We start from the raw sequence: 15,296 nt of genomic DNA, 5'->3' as shown, positions 1-15,296 counted from the left end.
ACTAATGTGATGTTATGATATATAAATCAAACAACCTCTTCCTGTCTATAAAGAGCAAAAGTCCAGCAAATGTTTACCTGTAGAATAATAGGAGGGACAACCTTAAGGAAGAGAAGATATGTGAAGGCTCGGGCCAGGTCCAGAAGGCTCCTTGTGGATGAGTGTTGAGAGAGGAAACCCAGCACAGACTCCCATCTCTTCAGCTCAGAGTCTGTGCTCTATGAAGCAGATACTTTGGTAGCAGATATTTTGAAAAGGGTGATGACTTGTATAGACAAACACTACAAATAATTTTGGAACATTTTTCTAGTGTCACTTGGGAAACTACTGAAGGATGTGAATGGTTGTTTTTATTTATATCTTCCTATTTCTAGTTATTCTTTTTCACAGTCATTCTGGGTTTGAAGACTTGACTATTAATTAACCAGTTAGTTTATTGTATCTGAGTCATGTATCAACTCATTTACTGCGAAGAACCATGCTGTGAAAGAGATACTTTCTCCAATTTATAGATGGGCCTATGAGATGATGACTAGTTACATTGTTTTAATGAGATCCCACAGGTGAGATTAGACTGAAGGTTTTCTGGTTTCTCTGTTTCTTGCACTCTGTTGCTATTCAGATAGACGCTAGGAATCCCAGAAAACAGAGTGAATGGCTTAGTGTCTACTTCTGGGACATCTATGCAAAATCATGACATCTGGAGAACTTGCTTGGTACACTGGATTCTAAAATTTAAGTTGGTACTTCAGGTTTGCTATTTTTAACCCACTCTGCTTTTCTTTGAAATTATTCTCTGTCAATTGGCTTTTAAGGAAAGAGCCTCTATCGAGTCTTATAATTGAGTATTGACTTTTATCGCTAGTGATGTGGCTGTGTCACACAGTAGAATGAGGAGGAGTGGGGAGAAACTGAGATAGTGGAGTGGATGGTGGCAGCTTAGAGGGCCAGAGGAAAGCAACTTGAATCTTTGCAGCTAGTGATGGAGTGGTGTAGCTATCGGTGGGGAGCACGGATCTTCTGAGAACATTCCTAAAAGTGGCGTGTGGGGTGCAGTTTTTTAAAATATGGGTAATCTTTATGTAATTCATTTCAAACTTATATAAAAATGTAATTAATTTTAACTATGATAACAAATGCTCATATAGTATTCAATATGAATACAAAAGTGAATGTGTCCAATAATGCTTTGAACTTGAATGGCCAGTTTATGGGATGGAGATTTTGGTCCGAAAAGTTGGTAGAAAAATGAACGCTAGAATGGTGCTAGAGGTGCAGGTAGGAGCCTCCCCACATGCTCTGTCTCCTCAGCTTTATTTTATCACTTAAAGTGATATCCTCCTTGTGTTTGCTTCCACTGATATGAGAACCCAGATGAACTGTTTAGGGACAAAGAAGCAGGAGTAAAAGGAATGCTGGCTTACCACTGAAGAGGGGCCTGGGAATTGTCAGTAGAAACCTATTGTTTCCAGATAAGTAATGACAACATTAAAAATTTTCAGTAGATATTTCCTGAGCACTTATTACATGCCAGGCACTGCAATAAGTGCTTTATAGATATTACCTTGTTTAAATCTCACAAAACCTATTATAATTCCCATTTTACAGATTAGGTAACAAAGGTACAGAGAGATTAATAACACAACTAAGTAACACCTGTGTAAGAGTGATTTTTCTTTTATTCATTCTACAAGAAACCAAGGAGAGAAGGATACAAGAAAGAAAAAGGCATCTAGCACTGTGCTTGGTATACGTTTGGTGTCTCATGCCTGCTTATTGACTATGTTAAGTCTGGATTTTTGAACAGTTTAGCAAAGGCTCTTGGCAGCCTTTACTATAAAGTCTGTTAGGCAATAAAATGTGTGAAATGTCTACAAAGGGAGCAAGAGGCTTCTTGAAATAGTTGAGGTAGACTTTAAACTGAATTTTAAACTAAGTCATTGTTTTCCCCAAGTTCCTCCCATTGTGTAATCTCGTAATATTATGACATTCTTACCTCTGATCTTACTAAAGGGTTGTATTTATAGCCTATTTGATAAATTCTTATGACTCACCCCATAAAGTCTGTCATGAACTGGATCTTTAAAAAATGAGGAAAATATCCCTGCCTCTGTTAGAGTGATGGGAGTTAAATAACCCCCAAATGTTTTTCCAGGTTTATGCTATTTATAAACTATTAAGAAAGGGGCCTTCTCCACCACCTTCCAAGTGGGGAAGTTTATATAAAGTTTCATTTAATGGGACATGATGATTATGGTGATTTGATGATGATCATATCTTCAGCACCTATTTAAGCACCAGAGACTGATTTATGCTTTATTTTTAATCTTCACAACCAGACCTGGGATCTGAGTACTTCATGTTTGACCAGTGAAGAAACTGAGGCTCAATGAATTTGTTAATTATCCCAGAAACAGCAATGTATAAATAATAGAGATATAATTTATTCCAAATTTGAGGTCTGCATGATACAGGTTTTTAAAAAAATTTTTTTGAGGTGGATCATTTTTAAAGTCTTTATTGAGTTTGTTACAGTATTGCTTTTGTTTTATTTTCTTGGCTGTGAGGCATGTGGGATCTTAGCTCCCTGACCAGGGGACGAAACCACACCCCCTGCATTGGAAGGCAAAGTCTTAACCACTGGACCACCAGGGAAGTCCCTGCATAATATAGTTTTAACTAAGGGATTAAACAAACAGCATTTTTTTAAAAAAAATACCAACTTCCAAAACCCTGTCATTGTTCCCAGTGCTGCTTCTAGGCCAGAAGTTTTAGGCATTTACTGGACAGCAATCAAATAGCCATGGAGTGTGTTTCAGATTTGGGATTCATGAGTATCAGTGATTAGACTGATTTTCATTTACTGTGGCCTCTGGGAAACTGGTAGCTGCATGAGTGTGTGAAATATCAGCAGTGAGATAATAAAATGACTACAGCCCAGCAATGCCTGCAAAGTTTATTTATGAAAATGACACAGAGAGTGATAGTTAATCCTCTGGACATTCCTTAGCTCTTTTAAGAGACAGAGTGTTCATGCTATGTGGAGCAAAACCCATGTCTTTTCAGTTACTTTACAGTTCAACTTGGAACTTCATAGGTCTAATCAACAATCATTGTTCCCCAAGAAAAGGTTTTTTAGTCTTTTTTCTCCCGTAATACAACAGATTGAAATGTTTTGCGATGAACACTTACTTCCTCATGCTCAGGATTATTTTGCAAGCACTGTTAATTCAGAGATGCCTCTGGGTTCTTAAATTCTTTCTGAATTTCTCTAATCATCCTGGGGGTTAGGCATGGGGTTGGTTTGTAAATTCCTGGTGTATAGATGCATGTCAGTGTCTTAGTTTTCTTTATATCTAAGTCTTTACTGTACCAGGAACTGTAATTTCATGGTACATGTTTTTACCAAGTAATTCAGCAATAAGCTATTGTCAATAAAATTAAGTGTTTTTTAATATTATTCCAAAATGTTCAGTGATGCTTGTGTTTGGTGGGGAAGATTCACAGAAATGCCTTTTTTCTTGGTATTTGCATCTGGTATAAGTGATATAAATATCCTTTCTAATGAAAAAGAAATAGCTAAAAGGAGGAAGGAGTTATCCATATCCCTATATGTCTGTCTATCTACCTATCATCTATCTACCCATCCACTTATCCATCCTTCTTTATAGGTAGATATAGATACAAATAAGAGACTGATTTATGCTTTATTTTTAATCTTCACGACCAGACAAATAAGTAGATACACATAAATAAGTAGATATACATAAAATACATATATATGTTTGCAGTGAAATCCACTAAAATATTAACAGTACAAAACTACAGACAGAACACTATGGGAAATTTATTTTTTTCTCATTTTGTTATAATAACATAGTCTTATTCTTAATGATAGAATAAATGTCCATAAAAACCATGTAAAAAAATAAAATATGCTAAGCTCCAAATAGCCATGGACCATGTTTCATATTTAGCATTAACGGGTACCAGTAAATCGATTTCATGTGCACTTCCTAGGAGGTCACCTCAACCATGAAGGTTTTCTTCAGTCCTTCCTCCTAGATGGGATTGTACATGGCCTTGGTCTTAGTTTGTCCTTCTACAGATATGGAATACCATAGACTGGGTGGATTAAACAACAAAAATGTATTTCTCACAGTTCTAGAGGCTGGGAGGTCTAAGATTAAGGCACCAGCAGATCCAGTGTATGGAGAGGGCACATTTTCTGGTTTACAAATGGTTCTCTTCTTGTATCCTCATTGGCAAAGAGCAGGGAGAGAGCCTATGTCCCCTTCTTCTTCTTCTTCTTTTTTAAATGAGGTCATTGATCCCATCAGGAGGGCCCTACTCTAATGATCTATTCTAACCCTAACTACCTCCTAAAGGCCTTACTTCCAAACACCATCACATTAGGAATTAGGATTTTAACATATAAATTTTGGGGGAGACACAAACATTTAGTCTACAGTATCCTTCTTTGAGCCTCTGTTCCATCCTGTTTTAGTTTATTTCACTGCTTATTTATAGACCGATATTTCTAATTATGCCTTGTGTTCCTTAAGACATATAGCTTTTTATATTTGGCATTCCATTGCCAAAGCTCAGATACTGGTGTATAAAAAGGATATTAATGTTGTGAAAAAAATAATTCCTGTATGATCTTGATACTTAGTGTTCCCAAGAAGCACTTGGCCATAGACACAAAGCATCTTAATGTTGTCTTCTTTGGAAGAGTTTTCTCAACAGAGAAACTACTAACCTGCCCACTTAAAGTTTTAAATTTCCTGAAATTGTGTGTTGTAAATCTGCCAAAATATCTATTCCAATTTAAAAAATTTTACTAGAGGATCAGTAAACATCTGATTTCTATAGACAGAGACAAATAGGAGACTAAATATATATTTTACTTAAAATGAAAACAAAACAAACCAACAGCAGCAACGACAGTAACACATACATACTGTGTAATCAAATGCAAGTTTTACACAAAGACACATTTCCTTTGAACTGCCGTAAATAACTTGCTGGCTAGTGCCATCTTGCTTTGGGCTTGGGTTCATTGTTTTATATGGTATTTTGTGGCAACTGCTAATTACCATAAGCTGTCCAATAAATGTGATGGATTGTCCAATTAACTCTTCATCAGCATCCATTTTTGAAGATGTTACCTATTGAAACTGATGGCAGTTTACGACCTCCGTGTTGCATATGTAGCTAATTACTCCTTAGACAATAATTATTAAGTTTCTTATGCTGCATTCAGTCATTTTGTTTTACAAATTATGATGCCATTGTGTTTCCCGATTCATTTGACTTCACAACTATGGCTCTCTAAGGATTACTAAAGGTCTGCTGTGGAATGTATGGATCATAGAAACAGTGAAGTAGATTACAAATGTATCTGTTTTGTAGGTTTTCCATCGACCGGCACACCGACCTGGAGAGACAATTCAACGTTAATGCAGATGATGGGAAGATAACGCTTGCAACACCGCTTGACAGGGAATTAACCGTGTGGCACAACATAACAATCATTGCTACCGAAATCAGTAAGTGCCTGGGTTTGTTAATTTCTTCCTTATGTGGCTGAGTTCAGTTTATGCCTAGGGATCATATGACAAGTGGTCCCAGTTTCTATTAGATATTTTGGCATTGGAACTTATTTTATTGTTCCCGAGGAGCCTTTGAATGCATCGTCTCAACATGAAATAACTTACACTGTGGTAAATGACCAAAAAGTTGCAATATATGTGGGAAGGAAACATTCTTCTATCCAAGTATTCTTATATCTATATCCATTGTTCGGCCATCAAAAACAATGTTTTGCATATAAAAATATGGGGAAAGATTTAGTATAAAAGGGTAGGTTAAAAAAATAGAATTCAAGAACTATATACCATAATTTAAATAAGTGGACCCTAACATATATATTATATTCGATATAGAAACTATTACTCACATAGCTAAACTATGCATATATACATACATATATACATGCAGAAAATACAGAAAGAAAATTTACACTGTCAATACATATCATTTTGGGGAGATGAGATGATAGATGATTTCTTGTTTTTGTTTTTTAGAATTAATATGTCTTACACAGTAATCATGGACTATTTATTTTACATCTTTATTGCAGTATAATTGCTTTATAATGGTGTGTTAGTTTCTGCTTTATAACAAAGTGAATCAGTTATACATATACATATGTTCCCATATCTCTTCTCTCTTGTGTCTCCCTCCCTCCCTCCCATCCTCCCTATCCCACCCCTCCAGGCGGTCACAAAGCACCGAGCTGATCTCCCTGTGCTATGCGGCTGCTTCCCACTAGCTATCTACCTTACGTTTGGTAGTGTACATATGTCCATGCCTCTCTCTCGCTTTGTCACAGCTTACCCTTCCCCCTCCCCATATCCTCAAGTCCATTCTCTAGTAGGTCTGTGTCTTTATTCCTGTCTTACCCCTAGGTTCTTCATGACATTTTTTTTTTCTTAAATTCCATATACATGTGTTAGCATATGGTATTTGTCTTTCTCTTTCTGACTTACTTCACTCTGTATGACAGACTCTAGGTCTATCCACCTCATTACAAATAGCTCAATTTTGTTTCTTTTTATGGCTGAGTAATATTCCATTGTATATATGTGCCACATCTTCTTTATCCATTCATTCGATGATGGACACTTAGGTTGTTTCCATCTCCGGGCTATTGTAAATAGAGCTGCAATGAACATTGTGGTACAAGACTCTTTTTGAATTATGGTTTTCTTAGGGTATATGCCCAGTAGTGGGATTGCTGGGTCATATGGTAGTTCTATTTGTAGTTTTTTAAGGAACATCCATACTGTTCTCCACAGTGGCTGTACCAATTCACATTCCCACCAGCAGTGCAAGAGTGTTCCCTTTTGTCCACACCCTCTCCAGCATTTATTGTTTCTAGATTTTTTGATGATGGCCATTCTGACTGGTGTGAGATGATATCTAATTGTAGTTTTGATTTGCATTTCTCTAATGATTAATGATGTTGAGCATTCTTTCATGTGTTTGTTGGCAGTCTGTATATCTTCTTTGGAGAAATGTCTGTTTAGGTCTTCTGCCCATTGTTGGATTAGGTTGTTTGTTTTTTTGTTATTGAGCTGCATGAGCTGCTTATAAATTTTGGAGATTAATCCTTTGTCAGTTGCTTCATTTGCAAATATTTTCTCCCATTCTGAGGGTTGTCTTTTGGTCTTGTTTATGGTTTCCTTTGCTGTGCAAAAAGCTTTGAAGTTTCATTAGGTCTCATTTGTTTATTTTTGTTTTTATTTCCATTTCTCTAGGAGGTGGGTCAAAAAGGATCTTGCTGTGATTTATGTCATAGAATGTTCTGCCTATGTTTTCCTCCAGGAGTTTGATAGTTTCTGGCCTTTAGGTCTTTAATCCATTTTGAGCTTATTTTTGTGTATGGTGTTAGGGAGTGATCTAATCTCATACTTTTACATGTACCTGTCCAGTTTTCCCAGCAGCACTTATTGAAGAGGCTGTCCTTTCTCCACTGTACATTCCTGCCTCCTTTATCAAAGATAAGGTGACCATATATGCGTGGTTTTATCTCTGGGCTTTGTATCCTGTTCCATTGATCTATCTTTCTGTTTTTGTGCCAGTACCATACTGTCTTGATTACTGTAGCTTTGTAGTATAGTCTGAAGTCAGGGAGCCTGATACCTCCAGTTCCGTTTTTCATTCTCAAGATTGCTTTGGCTATTCGGGGTCTTTTGTGTTTCCATACCAATTGTGCAATTTTTTGTTCTAGTTCTGTGAGAAATGCCAGTGGTAGTTTGATAGGGATTGCATTGAATCTGTAGATTGCTTTGGGTAGTAGAGTCATTTTCACAATGTTGATTCTTCCAATCCAAGAACAGTCATGGACTATTTAAAATTATATCTTCAACGTAAAATTTTTCATAAATTACATGTGAAAATGTAACCTTTTTTTCAAAGGAGGTTCTAGGGTTGTTAAAATAACACGATAGTCCTTCTGCCAATTTTTAATGAGCACAGCTTCTTTGATTACACTTAATGACACTATAATTGAGTCTCTAAACAATAGCTGTATGGTACAATTTAGTGCTATTCTGTCTATGAGAACTCACACTCTGTCTCACCAGTTTTTTTTATTATACAGAACATGCAAAGGGGATGTGATATTCATTTTCTTTCCAAGCAAAAGACATTCTGCATATTACCTGACTTTATTTTTCCATAAAGGAGCTGATGAGGACTTCACAGTTTACACAGTTCAAGGGAGACATTACATTCTTGAGGGAATTAGGGTAGAAGGAATCTGAATAAGGAAATAAAAACTCACAATAAGCAAGATTCATGGGCATACATATGTAAAGGACATCAGCCCTAAGATCTGCTCTATGCTCTCTCTAAAATCTGCTCTGGTTTCACAGCTAATGTCTGTATGTTGATAACTTTGTCTGTAAGAGGAAGAGTAATCTAGACCTTCATGAAGGGCATGGTTTTTCCTTGTTCTGAGATGTGGGGTAATGTCTTCCATGGAGTCTTACTAAAAACAAAAGAAAACAGAATACAACCACGGTGTGAAAAAGTGACGATTCAAGAGTGAAGAATGTTTCTTTTGGCAACTCAAAGCAGGCAAAGAACCTGCTTGATATGGAATGAAAAAAGAGCTTTGGAAACTTCGGTGTTTTTCCTTATTAGAAGTACCATTTTCTTCTCCAGTATGTGACTCTGGCAATAGTTTTCCCTTGTAACGTTAAGGGATAAAGGAAACAAAGCATCCCATTTGGTGGCTTTGGTTTATTAGAAGTCTTAACCCCATCTAGATATGAAATTTTTACAATTTACAGTGTTGAAGCTGCATATCACCTTAAGCGTCTGAGAAAAACTCTATTTAGATTGGTTTGAGGCTATATAAAAACGCTCTAAAGGACCATGGTGTTCTTTAAAGTATGTAGGCAATAATTACTTTTAAAAGAATTTTCTCATATATTGAATATAAAAACCTACTTGAGTTCGCCTTAATCTATGACACTTTTTTAATGAGATGGATGCCTTCACTTAAATATTCATCACGGAGGCCCTAATTAGAAGAATCCAGGTACTCCATTGTAAAGAGTAAAGGGAAATGAATACACAGAATAGGTGGTTAGGAAATATTTCAGGGGCAACCCAGAAACAAAAGTCTCATTTGTAAGGAATCACAGACAAGTAAGGAAGACAGATACAAAAGCATATGCTCTGGGATAATGAGCTGTTAATTCTAGGGCGACAAGGGTACCAAACCAAATAAGAGAAGACATTCATTTGTTCATTCACTCAATAATTATTTATGGAGTCTTCGGTACTTGCCAAGCACTGTTTTAGTGACTGAGGATATAGCAGTGAACAAAATAAGCAAAAACCCTGGGCCTCTTGAAGTTTTCCTTCTAATGGCACTTGGAAGCCCCTGCATATAAAAGTGTGAGTTGGAATCTGCTGATATATCTATAAAGAATGACACGGAGGTGAGCAAGAAGGTGATGAGTATTGGGAATTACAAGCAGTTCCATGTTGATGGTGTGAAAAAAAAGTATGACCACAAACCTCCTTCAATGAACATATGATTGATTAAAAAATACTGAAACATAGATCAGATAAAGTTTTCTTCATGGCTTGACAGAAATCACTCAAGTATGTCCCAGATTCAAGGTTACAGTTAGCTCCATAGAGACCAAATAGGAAATGGTTCTGTCCACATGACAACCCTCCTCAGCTTTACTTGGAACCTTATAGAATTAAAAATATACAACCCAAACTTACATTATTCTGTTGACATCAATGGGAGTTATCTCACCTTTTATTACATCCTTTTTTGATGTTTGTTTTTTTTTTTTACTCAGAGATTGTAAACTTTTTTTTTTGACTTTTTGCATGTAACTTTCTTAAAACCAACAAGGCAGAATACAAAAGAGAACTTTAATTTTAGTCTGTAAAATATAAGCTGAGGTGGGCATAATTCTAGAAATTTAAATGTAAAATTAGGTTATCTTTTTTTTCTAAATCATGAAAGGAACTTGAAATAAGATCACAGACAACTTAAGAAATATTGGAATTACTATGAAAATGGCTTAGAAACTTGTTTTCACTTGGTTTTATTATTTAGCCCATCATGTAATGTTTATCTTCCAAAGCCGCAGACCATGTCTTGGAAAAAAATACTAAAGGGAGATTTATTGTATTTGGATGAGATGAATATTTAAAACTACCCAGGACAATAGAACCCCACAGGGGGAGGTTCTAATAAAGATAAAGAAATATTCATTCCAGGGAGAACAATTTAAAATTACTCTCAGATCACCATCTCTTCAGACAAAAGATTTGAACAAATGAAATTAAGCTATAAAATGGATTTTAGGAAAGTCCATCTGTTATCTCTTAATGAGAATGGAGATGTCATCCTTTATCCTCTTGTGTCAGATTCACTTAACCAAGGCTGAGATGCTTCACTGTGTATATTTCCCAAGAATTTCAGTGATAATAGATCTAACTGGCCATCACAATCAACAAGCACATCTCATTACATGATCTGGCAGTTAGATGCCCAAGTACTAACAAGAGATTAGGCTTGTATAGAGCATCTTTGCTAAGTAGCTTTGCTAGTAGCATCCCTTGAAACTATATTGCATGGCTGCTGTGTACCATGGTAGTGAAGGCTTAAAGTAAATTTAGCTAAACACTGAAAAAGTATCATGTAATCCCTATGGTACATTTAACTCACATCAGTCTTTGAAAACAGGTACTATTACTCTATGCATTTTCCAGTCAAGGTATCTCAGACATAGGTTAAGTAACTTGCCCGGAGTCTCCAAGACAGCAAAGGGTGGAGACAAGATTGGTACCCTTGTTGCTTAACTGCAGATTACATGCTCTTAGATGCCTTCTTTGGGGGGAACCCTGTCCTATATCTTCTTTCCTTCCATCCTCCTGCTTAAATCGAGCTTCTGACACTGCCACATCATTTCCTAAAACAAGCGAATGAAATAGTTCTTCTGTGCAAAGCGGAAGGCTGGTGCAGGGACAAGAGTGCAGTGGAGGAAAGAACAAGCCTGTATTTGATCAGGCCCTCGTGTTCTAACGTTTATAACTCAGGGGAGGAACATTGCCTAATGGACAAAGCCAGCCTTTGGAGCTGTTCAGACGGGAATTCTATTCCCATTTTCGAGATCAGGAAACTGAGGAACATTTTAGGGGACAGCATTTTTTCAATGAAGTTCACAGAGAACTTGACATGCCCAGCTGATCCCAGTCACCTGGGTTATTGTACAAACCAGAGTTCTGGTGTTTGCCTAGGACCTATGGAATCAGAACCTCAAGGCAGCCATTCAGGAATCCACTTTTCGCAAGTTCTCCCACCTCCCCTCCACCCTCCCCATCAGATTCACATTATAATTTAATTATATTATAATTAATATGATTTTCTATTATAAACATAATTATGATATTTTGAAGGAAGGCAGAAAAAGGTGACGTGTTCTTCTGTTTGTGTGTTTTGGCCTCTATTTTTTGTTATTCCTGTGGTGATAGGTGATATTTCACTAAGCTGAGGTTTGAGCTAAGGCTTGTCAGATGATGCACAAGATCCCTTTAGGTTGGGTAGTGTAGTAAGACCTACTTAAGAGAGAGACATGGGTAACAAGCTCAGCTGTCAGAGAGATAAAGGATATTGGGGGACAGTAAGGGAAAAATTTTCTTACAGTAGAGTCTCTGCAGGGACATCTCAGAGGCATTGAATGCCCATTTTAGAGTGTCCTTCCCAGAGAGAGTGGTGATGTGGGATGGAAAGTGGGGAATCCCGCTGACACTGTGTACCCGAGAGCTGGCAACTGGCATTTACAGAAAGCATACTACTATTGGTTACCTGAAAGTATTGTAAAGCAGGAAGCATATAATTGCCCATTAAATGAATCTCTTTGAGTTATTGATAATGCATTGCTCTAGCCCACTACAGTGGGCTGCACACAATATTGTCAATGAAGCTTTTCACTAATGATGGTTAGATCTCCCAGGGGACATAGTAGTCTGATAGCACTTAAGGAATGTTTCTTCCTGACATAGGGCCCAGCTGCCAGAATGATTGCTTTGTCCAACCCAGGCTACTTAGGAAAAATACATCTTTATAGGGAGCTCATTGTTTCGAGAAATTCTGGGTCCTGGAGTTGGATGGAGTTGGCCACATTTTGCCCGTATAACCTTGGGCAAATTATTTCCTCTCTCTTGCTCTCAGTTTTCCCACCTGTGAAATGGGAATCATAATTGTTCTTTTAAATTTAGGTTGTAGTAAGAACTGAATTAAAAGTGATGGTACTATACCTTTTAGCTTAAAAATCTATCTATAATCTTTAGTAATTGATGAATAAATCACATATGTTCTTGTTAATACAGCCCTAACCTGAGGCTTTGAATAACAGCTTAATTTTAAATTATTTATTTGGTTTATATTTTCTTTTACCCCTTCTCCCCACAACAACAAAATTGGTAGTCGTGACTTGTGTGTTACTGCTGGGTGCAGCTGTGTTTCTTCATTGCACCGCCAATATGTTCACTGACCTTCCTCTTGTCCCTGGTTCGGGCATGGTGGATTGACCTGTGCCTAAATAAAAACCCTCGAAATGAAGCAGGCATATTCTGGGAGAGCCTGATTGAATTAAGGACTTCAGATTTTATATCAAGATCTCGTTCAAAATATGCAGGGTCTCTATCTATTGCCTGTGGCATAATCAGGACTAGAGTGTCTTTAAGATCAATATCATTCCCTTGTATAGAATTGAGTGGAAGCAGATGGAGAGAAGGTGTTGTCCAGTTCAGTAACTCTCACAGAAGGGAAAGGATGATGAAAGTCTGAGGTGAACAGTAAAATTCAGGGGCAGGAGTGGTTAAGGGCTCCCAAATATCAGAGAAGCTGTAGCACTATGGCTGACTGTCTGGGAATATAGGCACATGGCAAGTTCCTAGCAAGATCCCCCTACCTCAGACAAGCATGCAGGTGCTATAAGGTAGAGATCAGTATTCTTAACAATAGAGATTATAATGAAGGGAAGTGGAAATAAATTATGGGAAAGTGAAGGGGAAGCTACAGTTTCCTGGGAAAGAGATCAGCATACAAAATAAGATTTCCCTACAGGGAAGAATGGGAGTGTCATTCCAAGTTCAAGGAGAAGCCTGATACAGGCCCCGCATGAATATCATTTTGTGGGTAACCCACACCAGATTTATTTTAACCACTATAGTGCCCACTTCATATACATCTGCTCCAGTTATTTGAATACTGACTTGGGAATCTCTCCCTTAGTTCCTCTTTGTTCTGCATCCTTTTTACCGATATCCTCCCACCATCTCTCATCTCTTTCATCTTTACCCCTCTTTTGTTCTAATCTACTGACATTTAGAAAAAGCCTGTGGATTGAGACTGGAGCTATATCAATAGATTTTAACTAGGAACTCCTTTAAGATATCACTATGCCTAATAATCCCTTAATCCTAACCCAGAAAAAGGCAGAAGGTAAGAGGCTTCCATCCCTATGTCTTGCCCTGGTCTCTCTTTATAAACCACCCTCCTCAAATCCTTAACAGTTAACTCCTACTGTAGACAACTGTAGATAAAGGATAGGAAGTAGGCAGCAAATAGTAATTCAAGGTTTTCAGCTGCAAGTTGTAGCAAACTGACCAGTCATAGCAAATGGTCGTCTCCAGATTTGAGGGTACCAGATTAAGGGGGGGCAGGTAGGGGAGGTCCTAGATATGTGAAGAGATTATAAATATTGGAGGATAGTAGGTTGATTTACCCTCAGCTATGGTTTCTCTGAGGACAGAGGAAGCACATGGATTTGGGAAGAAAGTGCAGACATCAGTCTACAAGTCAAAGAGAATGACATATGAGTTAAGTGGCCAAGTTTATAAGTCAGTTTGCTTGGATGGAATCATAATTTTTTCATTCAATCACACTCACTCCATTGGTAAATTACTTCGTTCTGTGGCTTAGTTTCCCTATTTATAAAATGGGGGATATATTGAAACACCTTTAGAGGTGTGTGATGAGGAGTGAATATGTTTACATCCTAATATCTTTCCTAACATAGAATAAACTTCTGGTAATGATGCTTATGCTAATATTAATTATCATAACAATAATTATAAACATTAATTTTATCACTTTATATAATTAAAGAGGATATGCCTAAAAGTAATCTTTTTGTCATCAAGTAAAACCACCCAGCTTTATTTTGAGGATATACAAATTGTGAGTTTTTGAGGACGTATCATCCTGAGCTGATTTGGGAGGTATAATTTTCCACAAAAATATGTATCCAAAAGGAGGGGCTTCTTTCCTCTTGTCAGTCCTGGCCAGCTTGGCAACCCTAAAAGCCTCCTTCTTACCCCAAACTAAGGTCACAGTTACTGTTACCACTGCTCTCTCAGATAGCAGTAGTGCTTACTAGGTAAAACCAAACTATGAAGTCAAGTTTTCAGAGCCAGAACATATGCTCTGTGTGTGATTTGAATAAGTCACATAATCTCTTTTAGCCTCAGTTGCTATATTTGAAGTTTGTCATGACAATTAAATGATGTAATACAGGTAAACTGCATAAAATAGAGCCTGGCGTATAGGAAGGACTCAATGACGTTTCTTCTTTCCCCTCTCTAGTGTCCCTCCCCCCTCCTTCCTCACCCTCCTCTTTATCCTTCTCCAGACCAAACCTGGTGCCTACTCAACCCTGCATAAACATAAACTTTATGTCCTTTATCTAAACATTCTATTTGTCATTTAGATCTCCCTTTTTCTCCCAGCCACCTGGGCTTAGGAATAAAGGGAACCAAAATAGTCATATGGACATTGATTTGTATTGGTTCACTTCTGCTGCATAAATGACCATGTCAAAACTTAAAATGATAAAGATGTATTTCTCGTGGTTCTCTGGAGCAGCTGAGTGGTTCTTTTGGTCTGAACTGGTTTTGCTAGTCTATCTGGTCAGCTGGTGGCTTGTCTGGGGCTGGATGATCTATATTGGCACCAATTGTATATATGACAGGCTAGTTAGGCGTTAGTTAGCACCTCTTCTCTGCTCCACGTGGCCTCACATCCTCTAATAGGCTAGCTCAGCTCCTCTGGTGCTACTCCCGGGCGTCCATGGAACAGCAAAAGACTGGGGAGCAAGTACTTGCCGAGTCTCTATTTGCATCAAGTTTGCAAACCCCACTGGTCAAAGCAAGTCACATTACCAAGAGCAGGTTTAAGGAGTGAA

At 37.5% G+C, this 15,296-nt stretch overlaps 1 protein-coding gene across 1 annotated transcript in view; it reads left to right on the top strand.

Moving 5' to 3' along the window:
* CDH8 (cadherin 8) overlaps window positions 1-15,296 on the top strand; it is a 172,668-nt gene that overhangs the window by 37,277 nt on the left and 120,095 nt on the right. The window contains exon 4 of the mRNA XM_089902478.1: window positions 5,416-5,552. Within this exon, the coding sequence (XP_089758604.1) occupies window positions 5,416-5,552 (137 nt within the window). The remainder of the gene's footprint in view (window positions 1-5,415; window positions 5,553-15,296) is intronic.

The sequence above is a fragment of the Delphinapterus leucas genome, chromosome 20 (genome assembly GCF_059928025.1).
Source record: "Delphinapterus leucas isolate spDelLeu-1000000601 "Yukka" chromosome 20, BTC_Dleu_Yukka2, whole genome shotgun sequence".
In the NCBI taxonomy this organism is placed as follows: Eukaryota; Metazoa; Chordata; class Mammalia; order Artiodactyla; family Monodontidae; genus Delphinapterus; species Delphinapterus leucas.
Note: the sequence above shows the minus strand (reverse complement) of the source record. Positions and strands in the feature narration are given on the sequence as shown.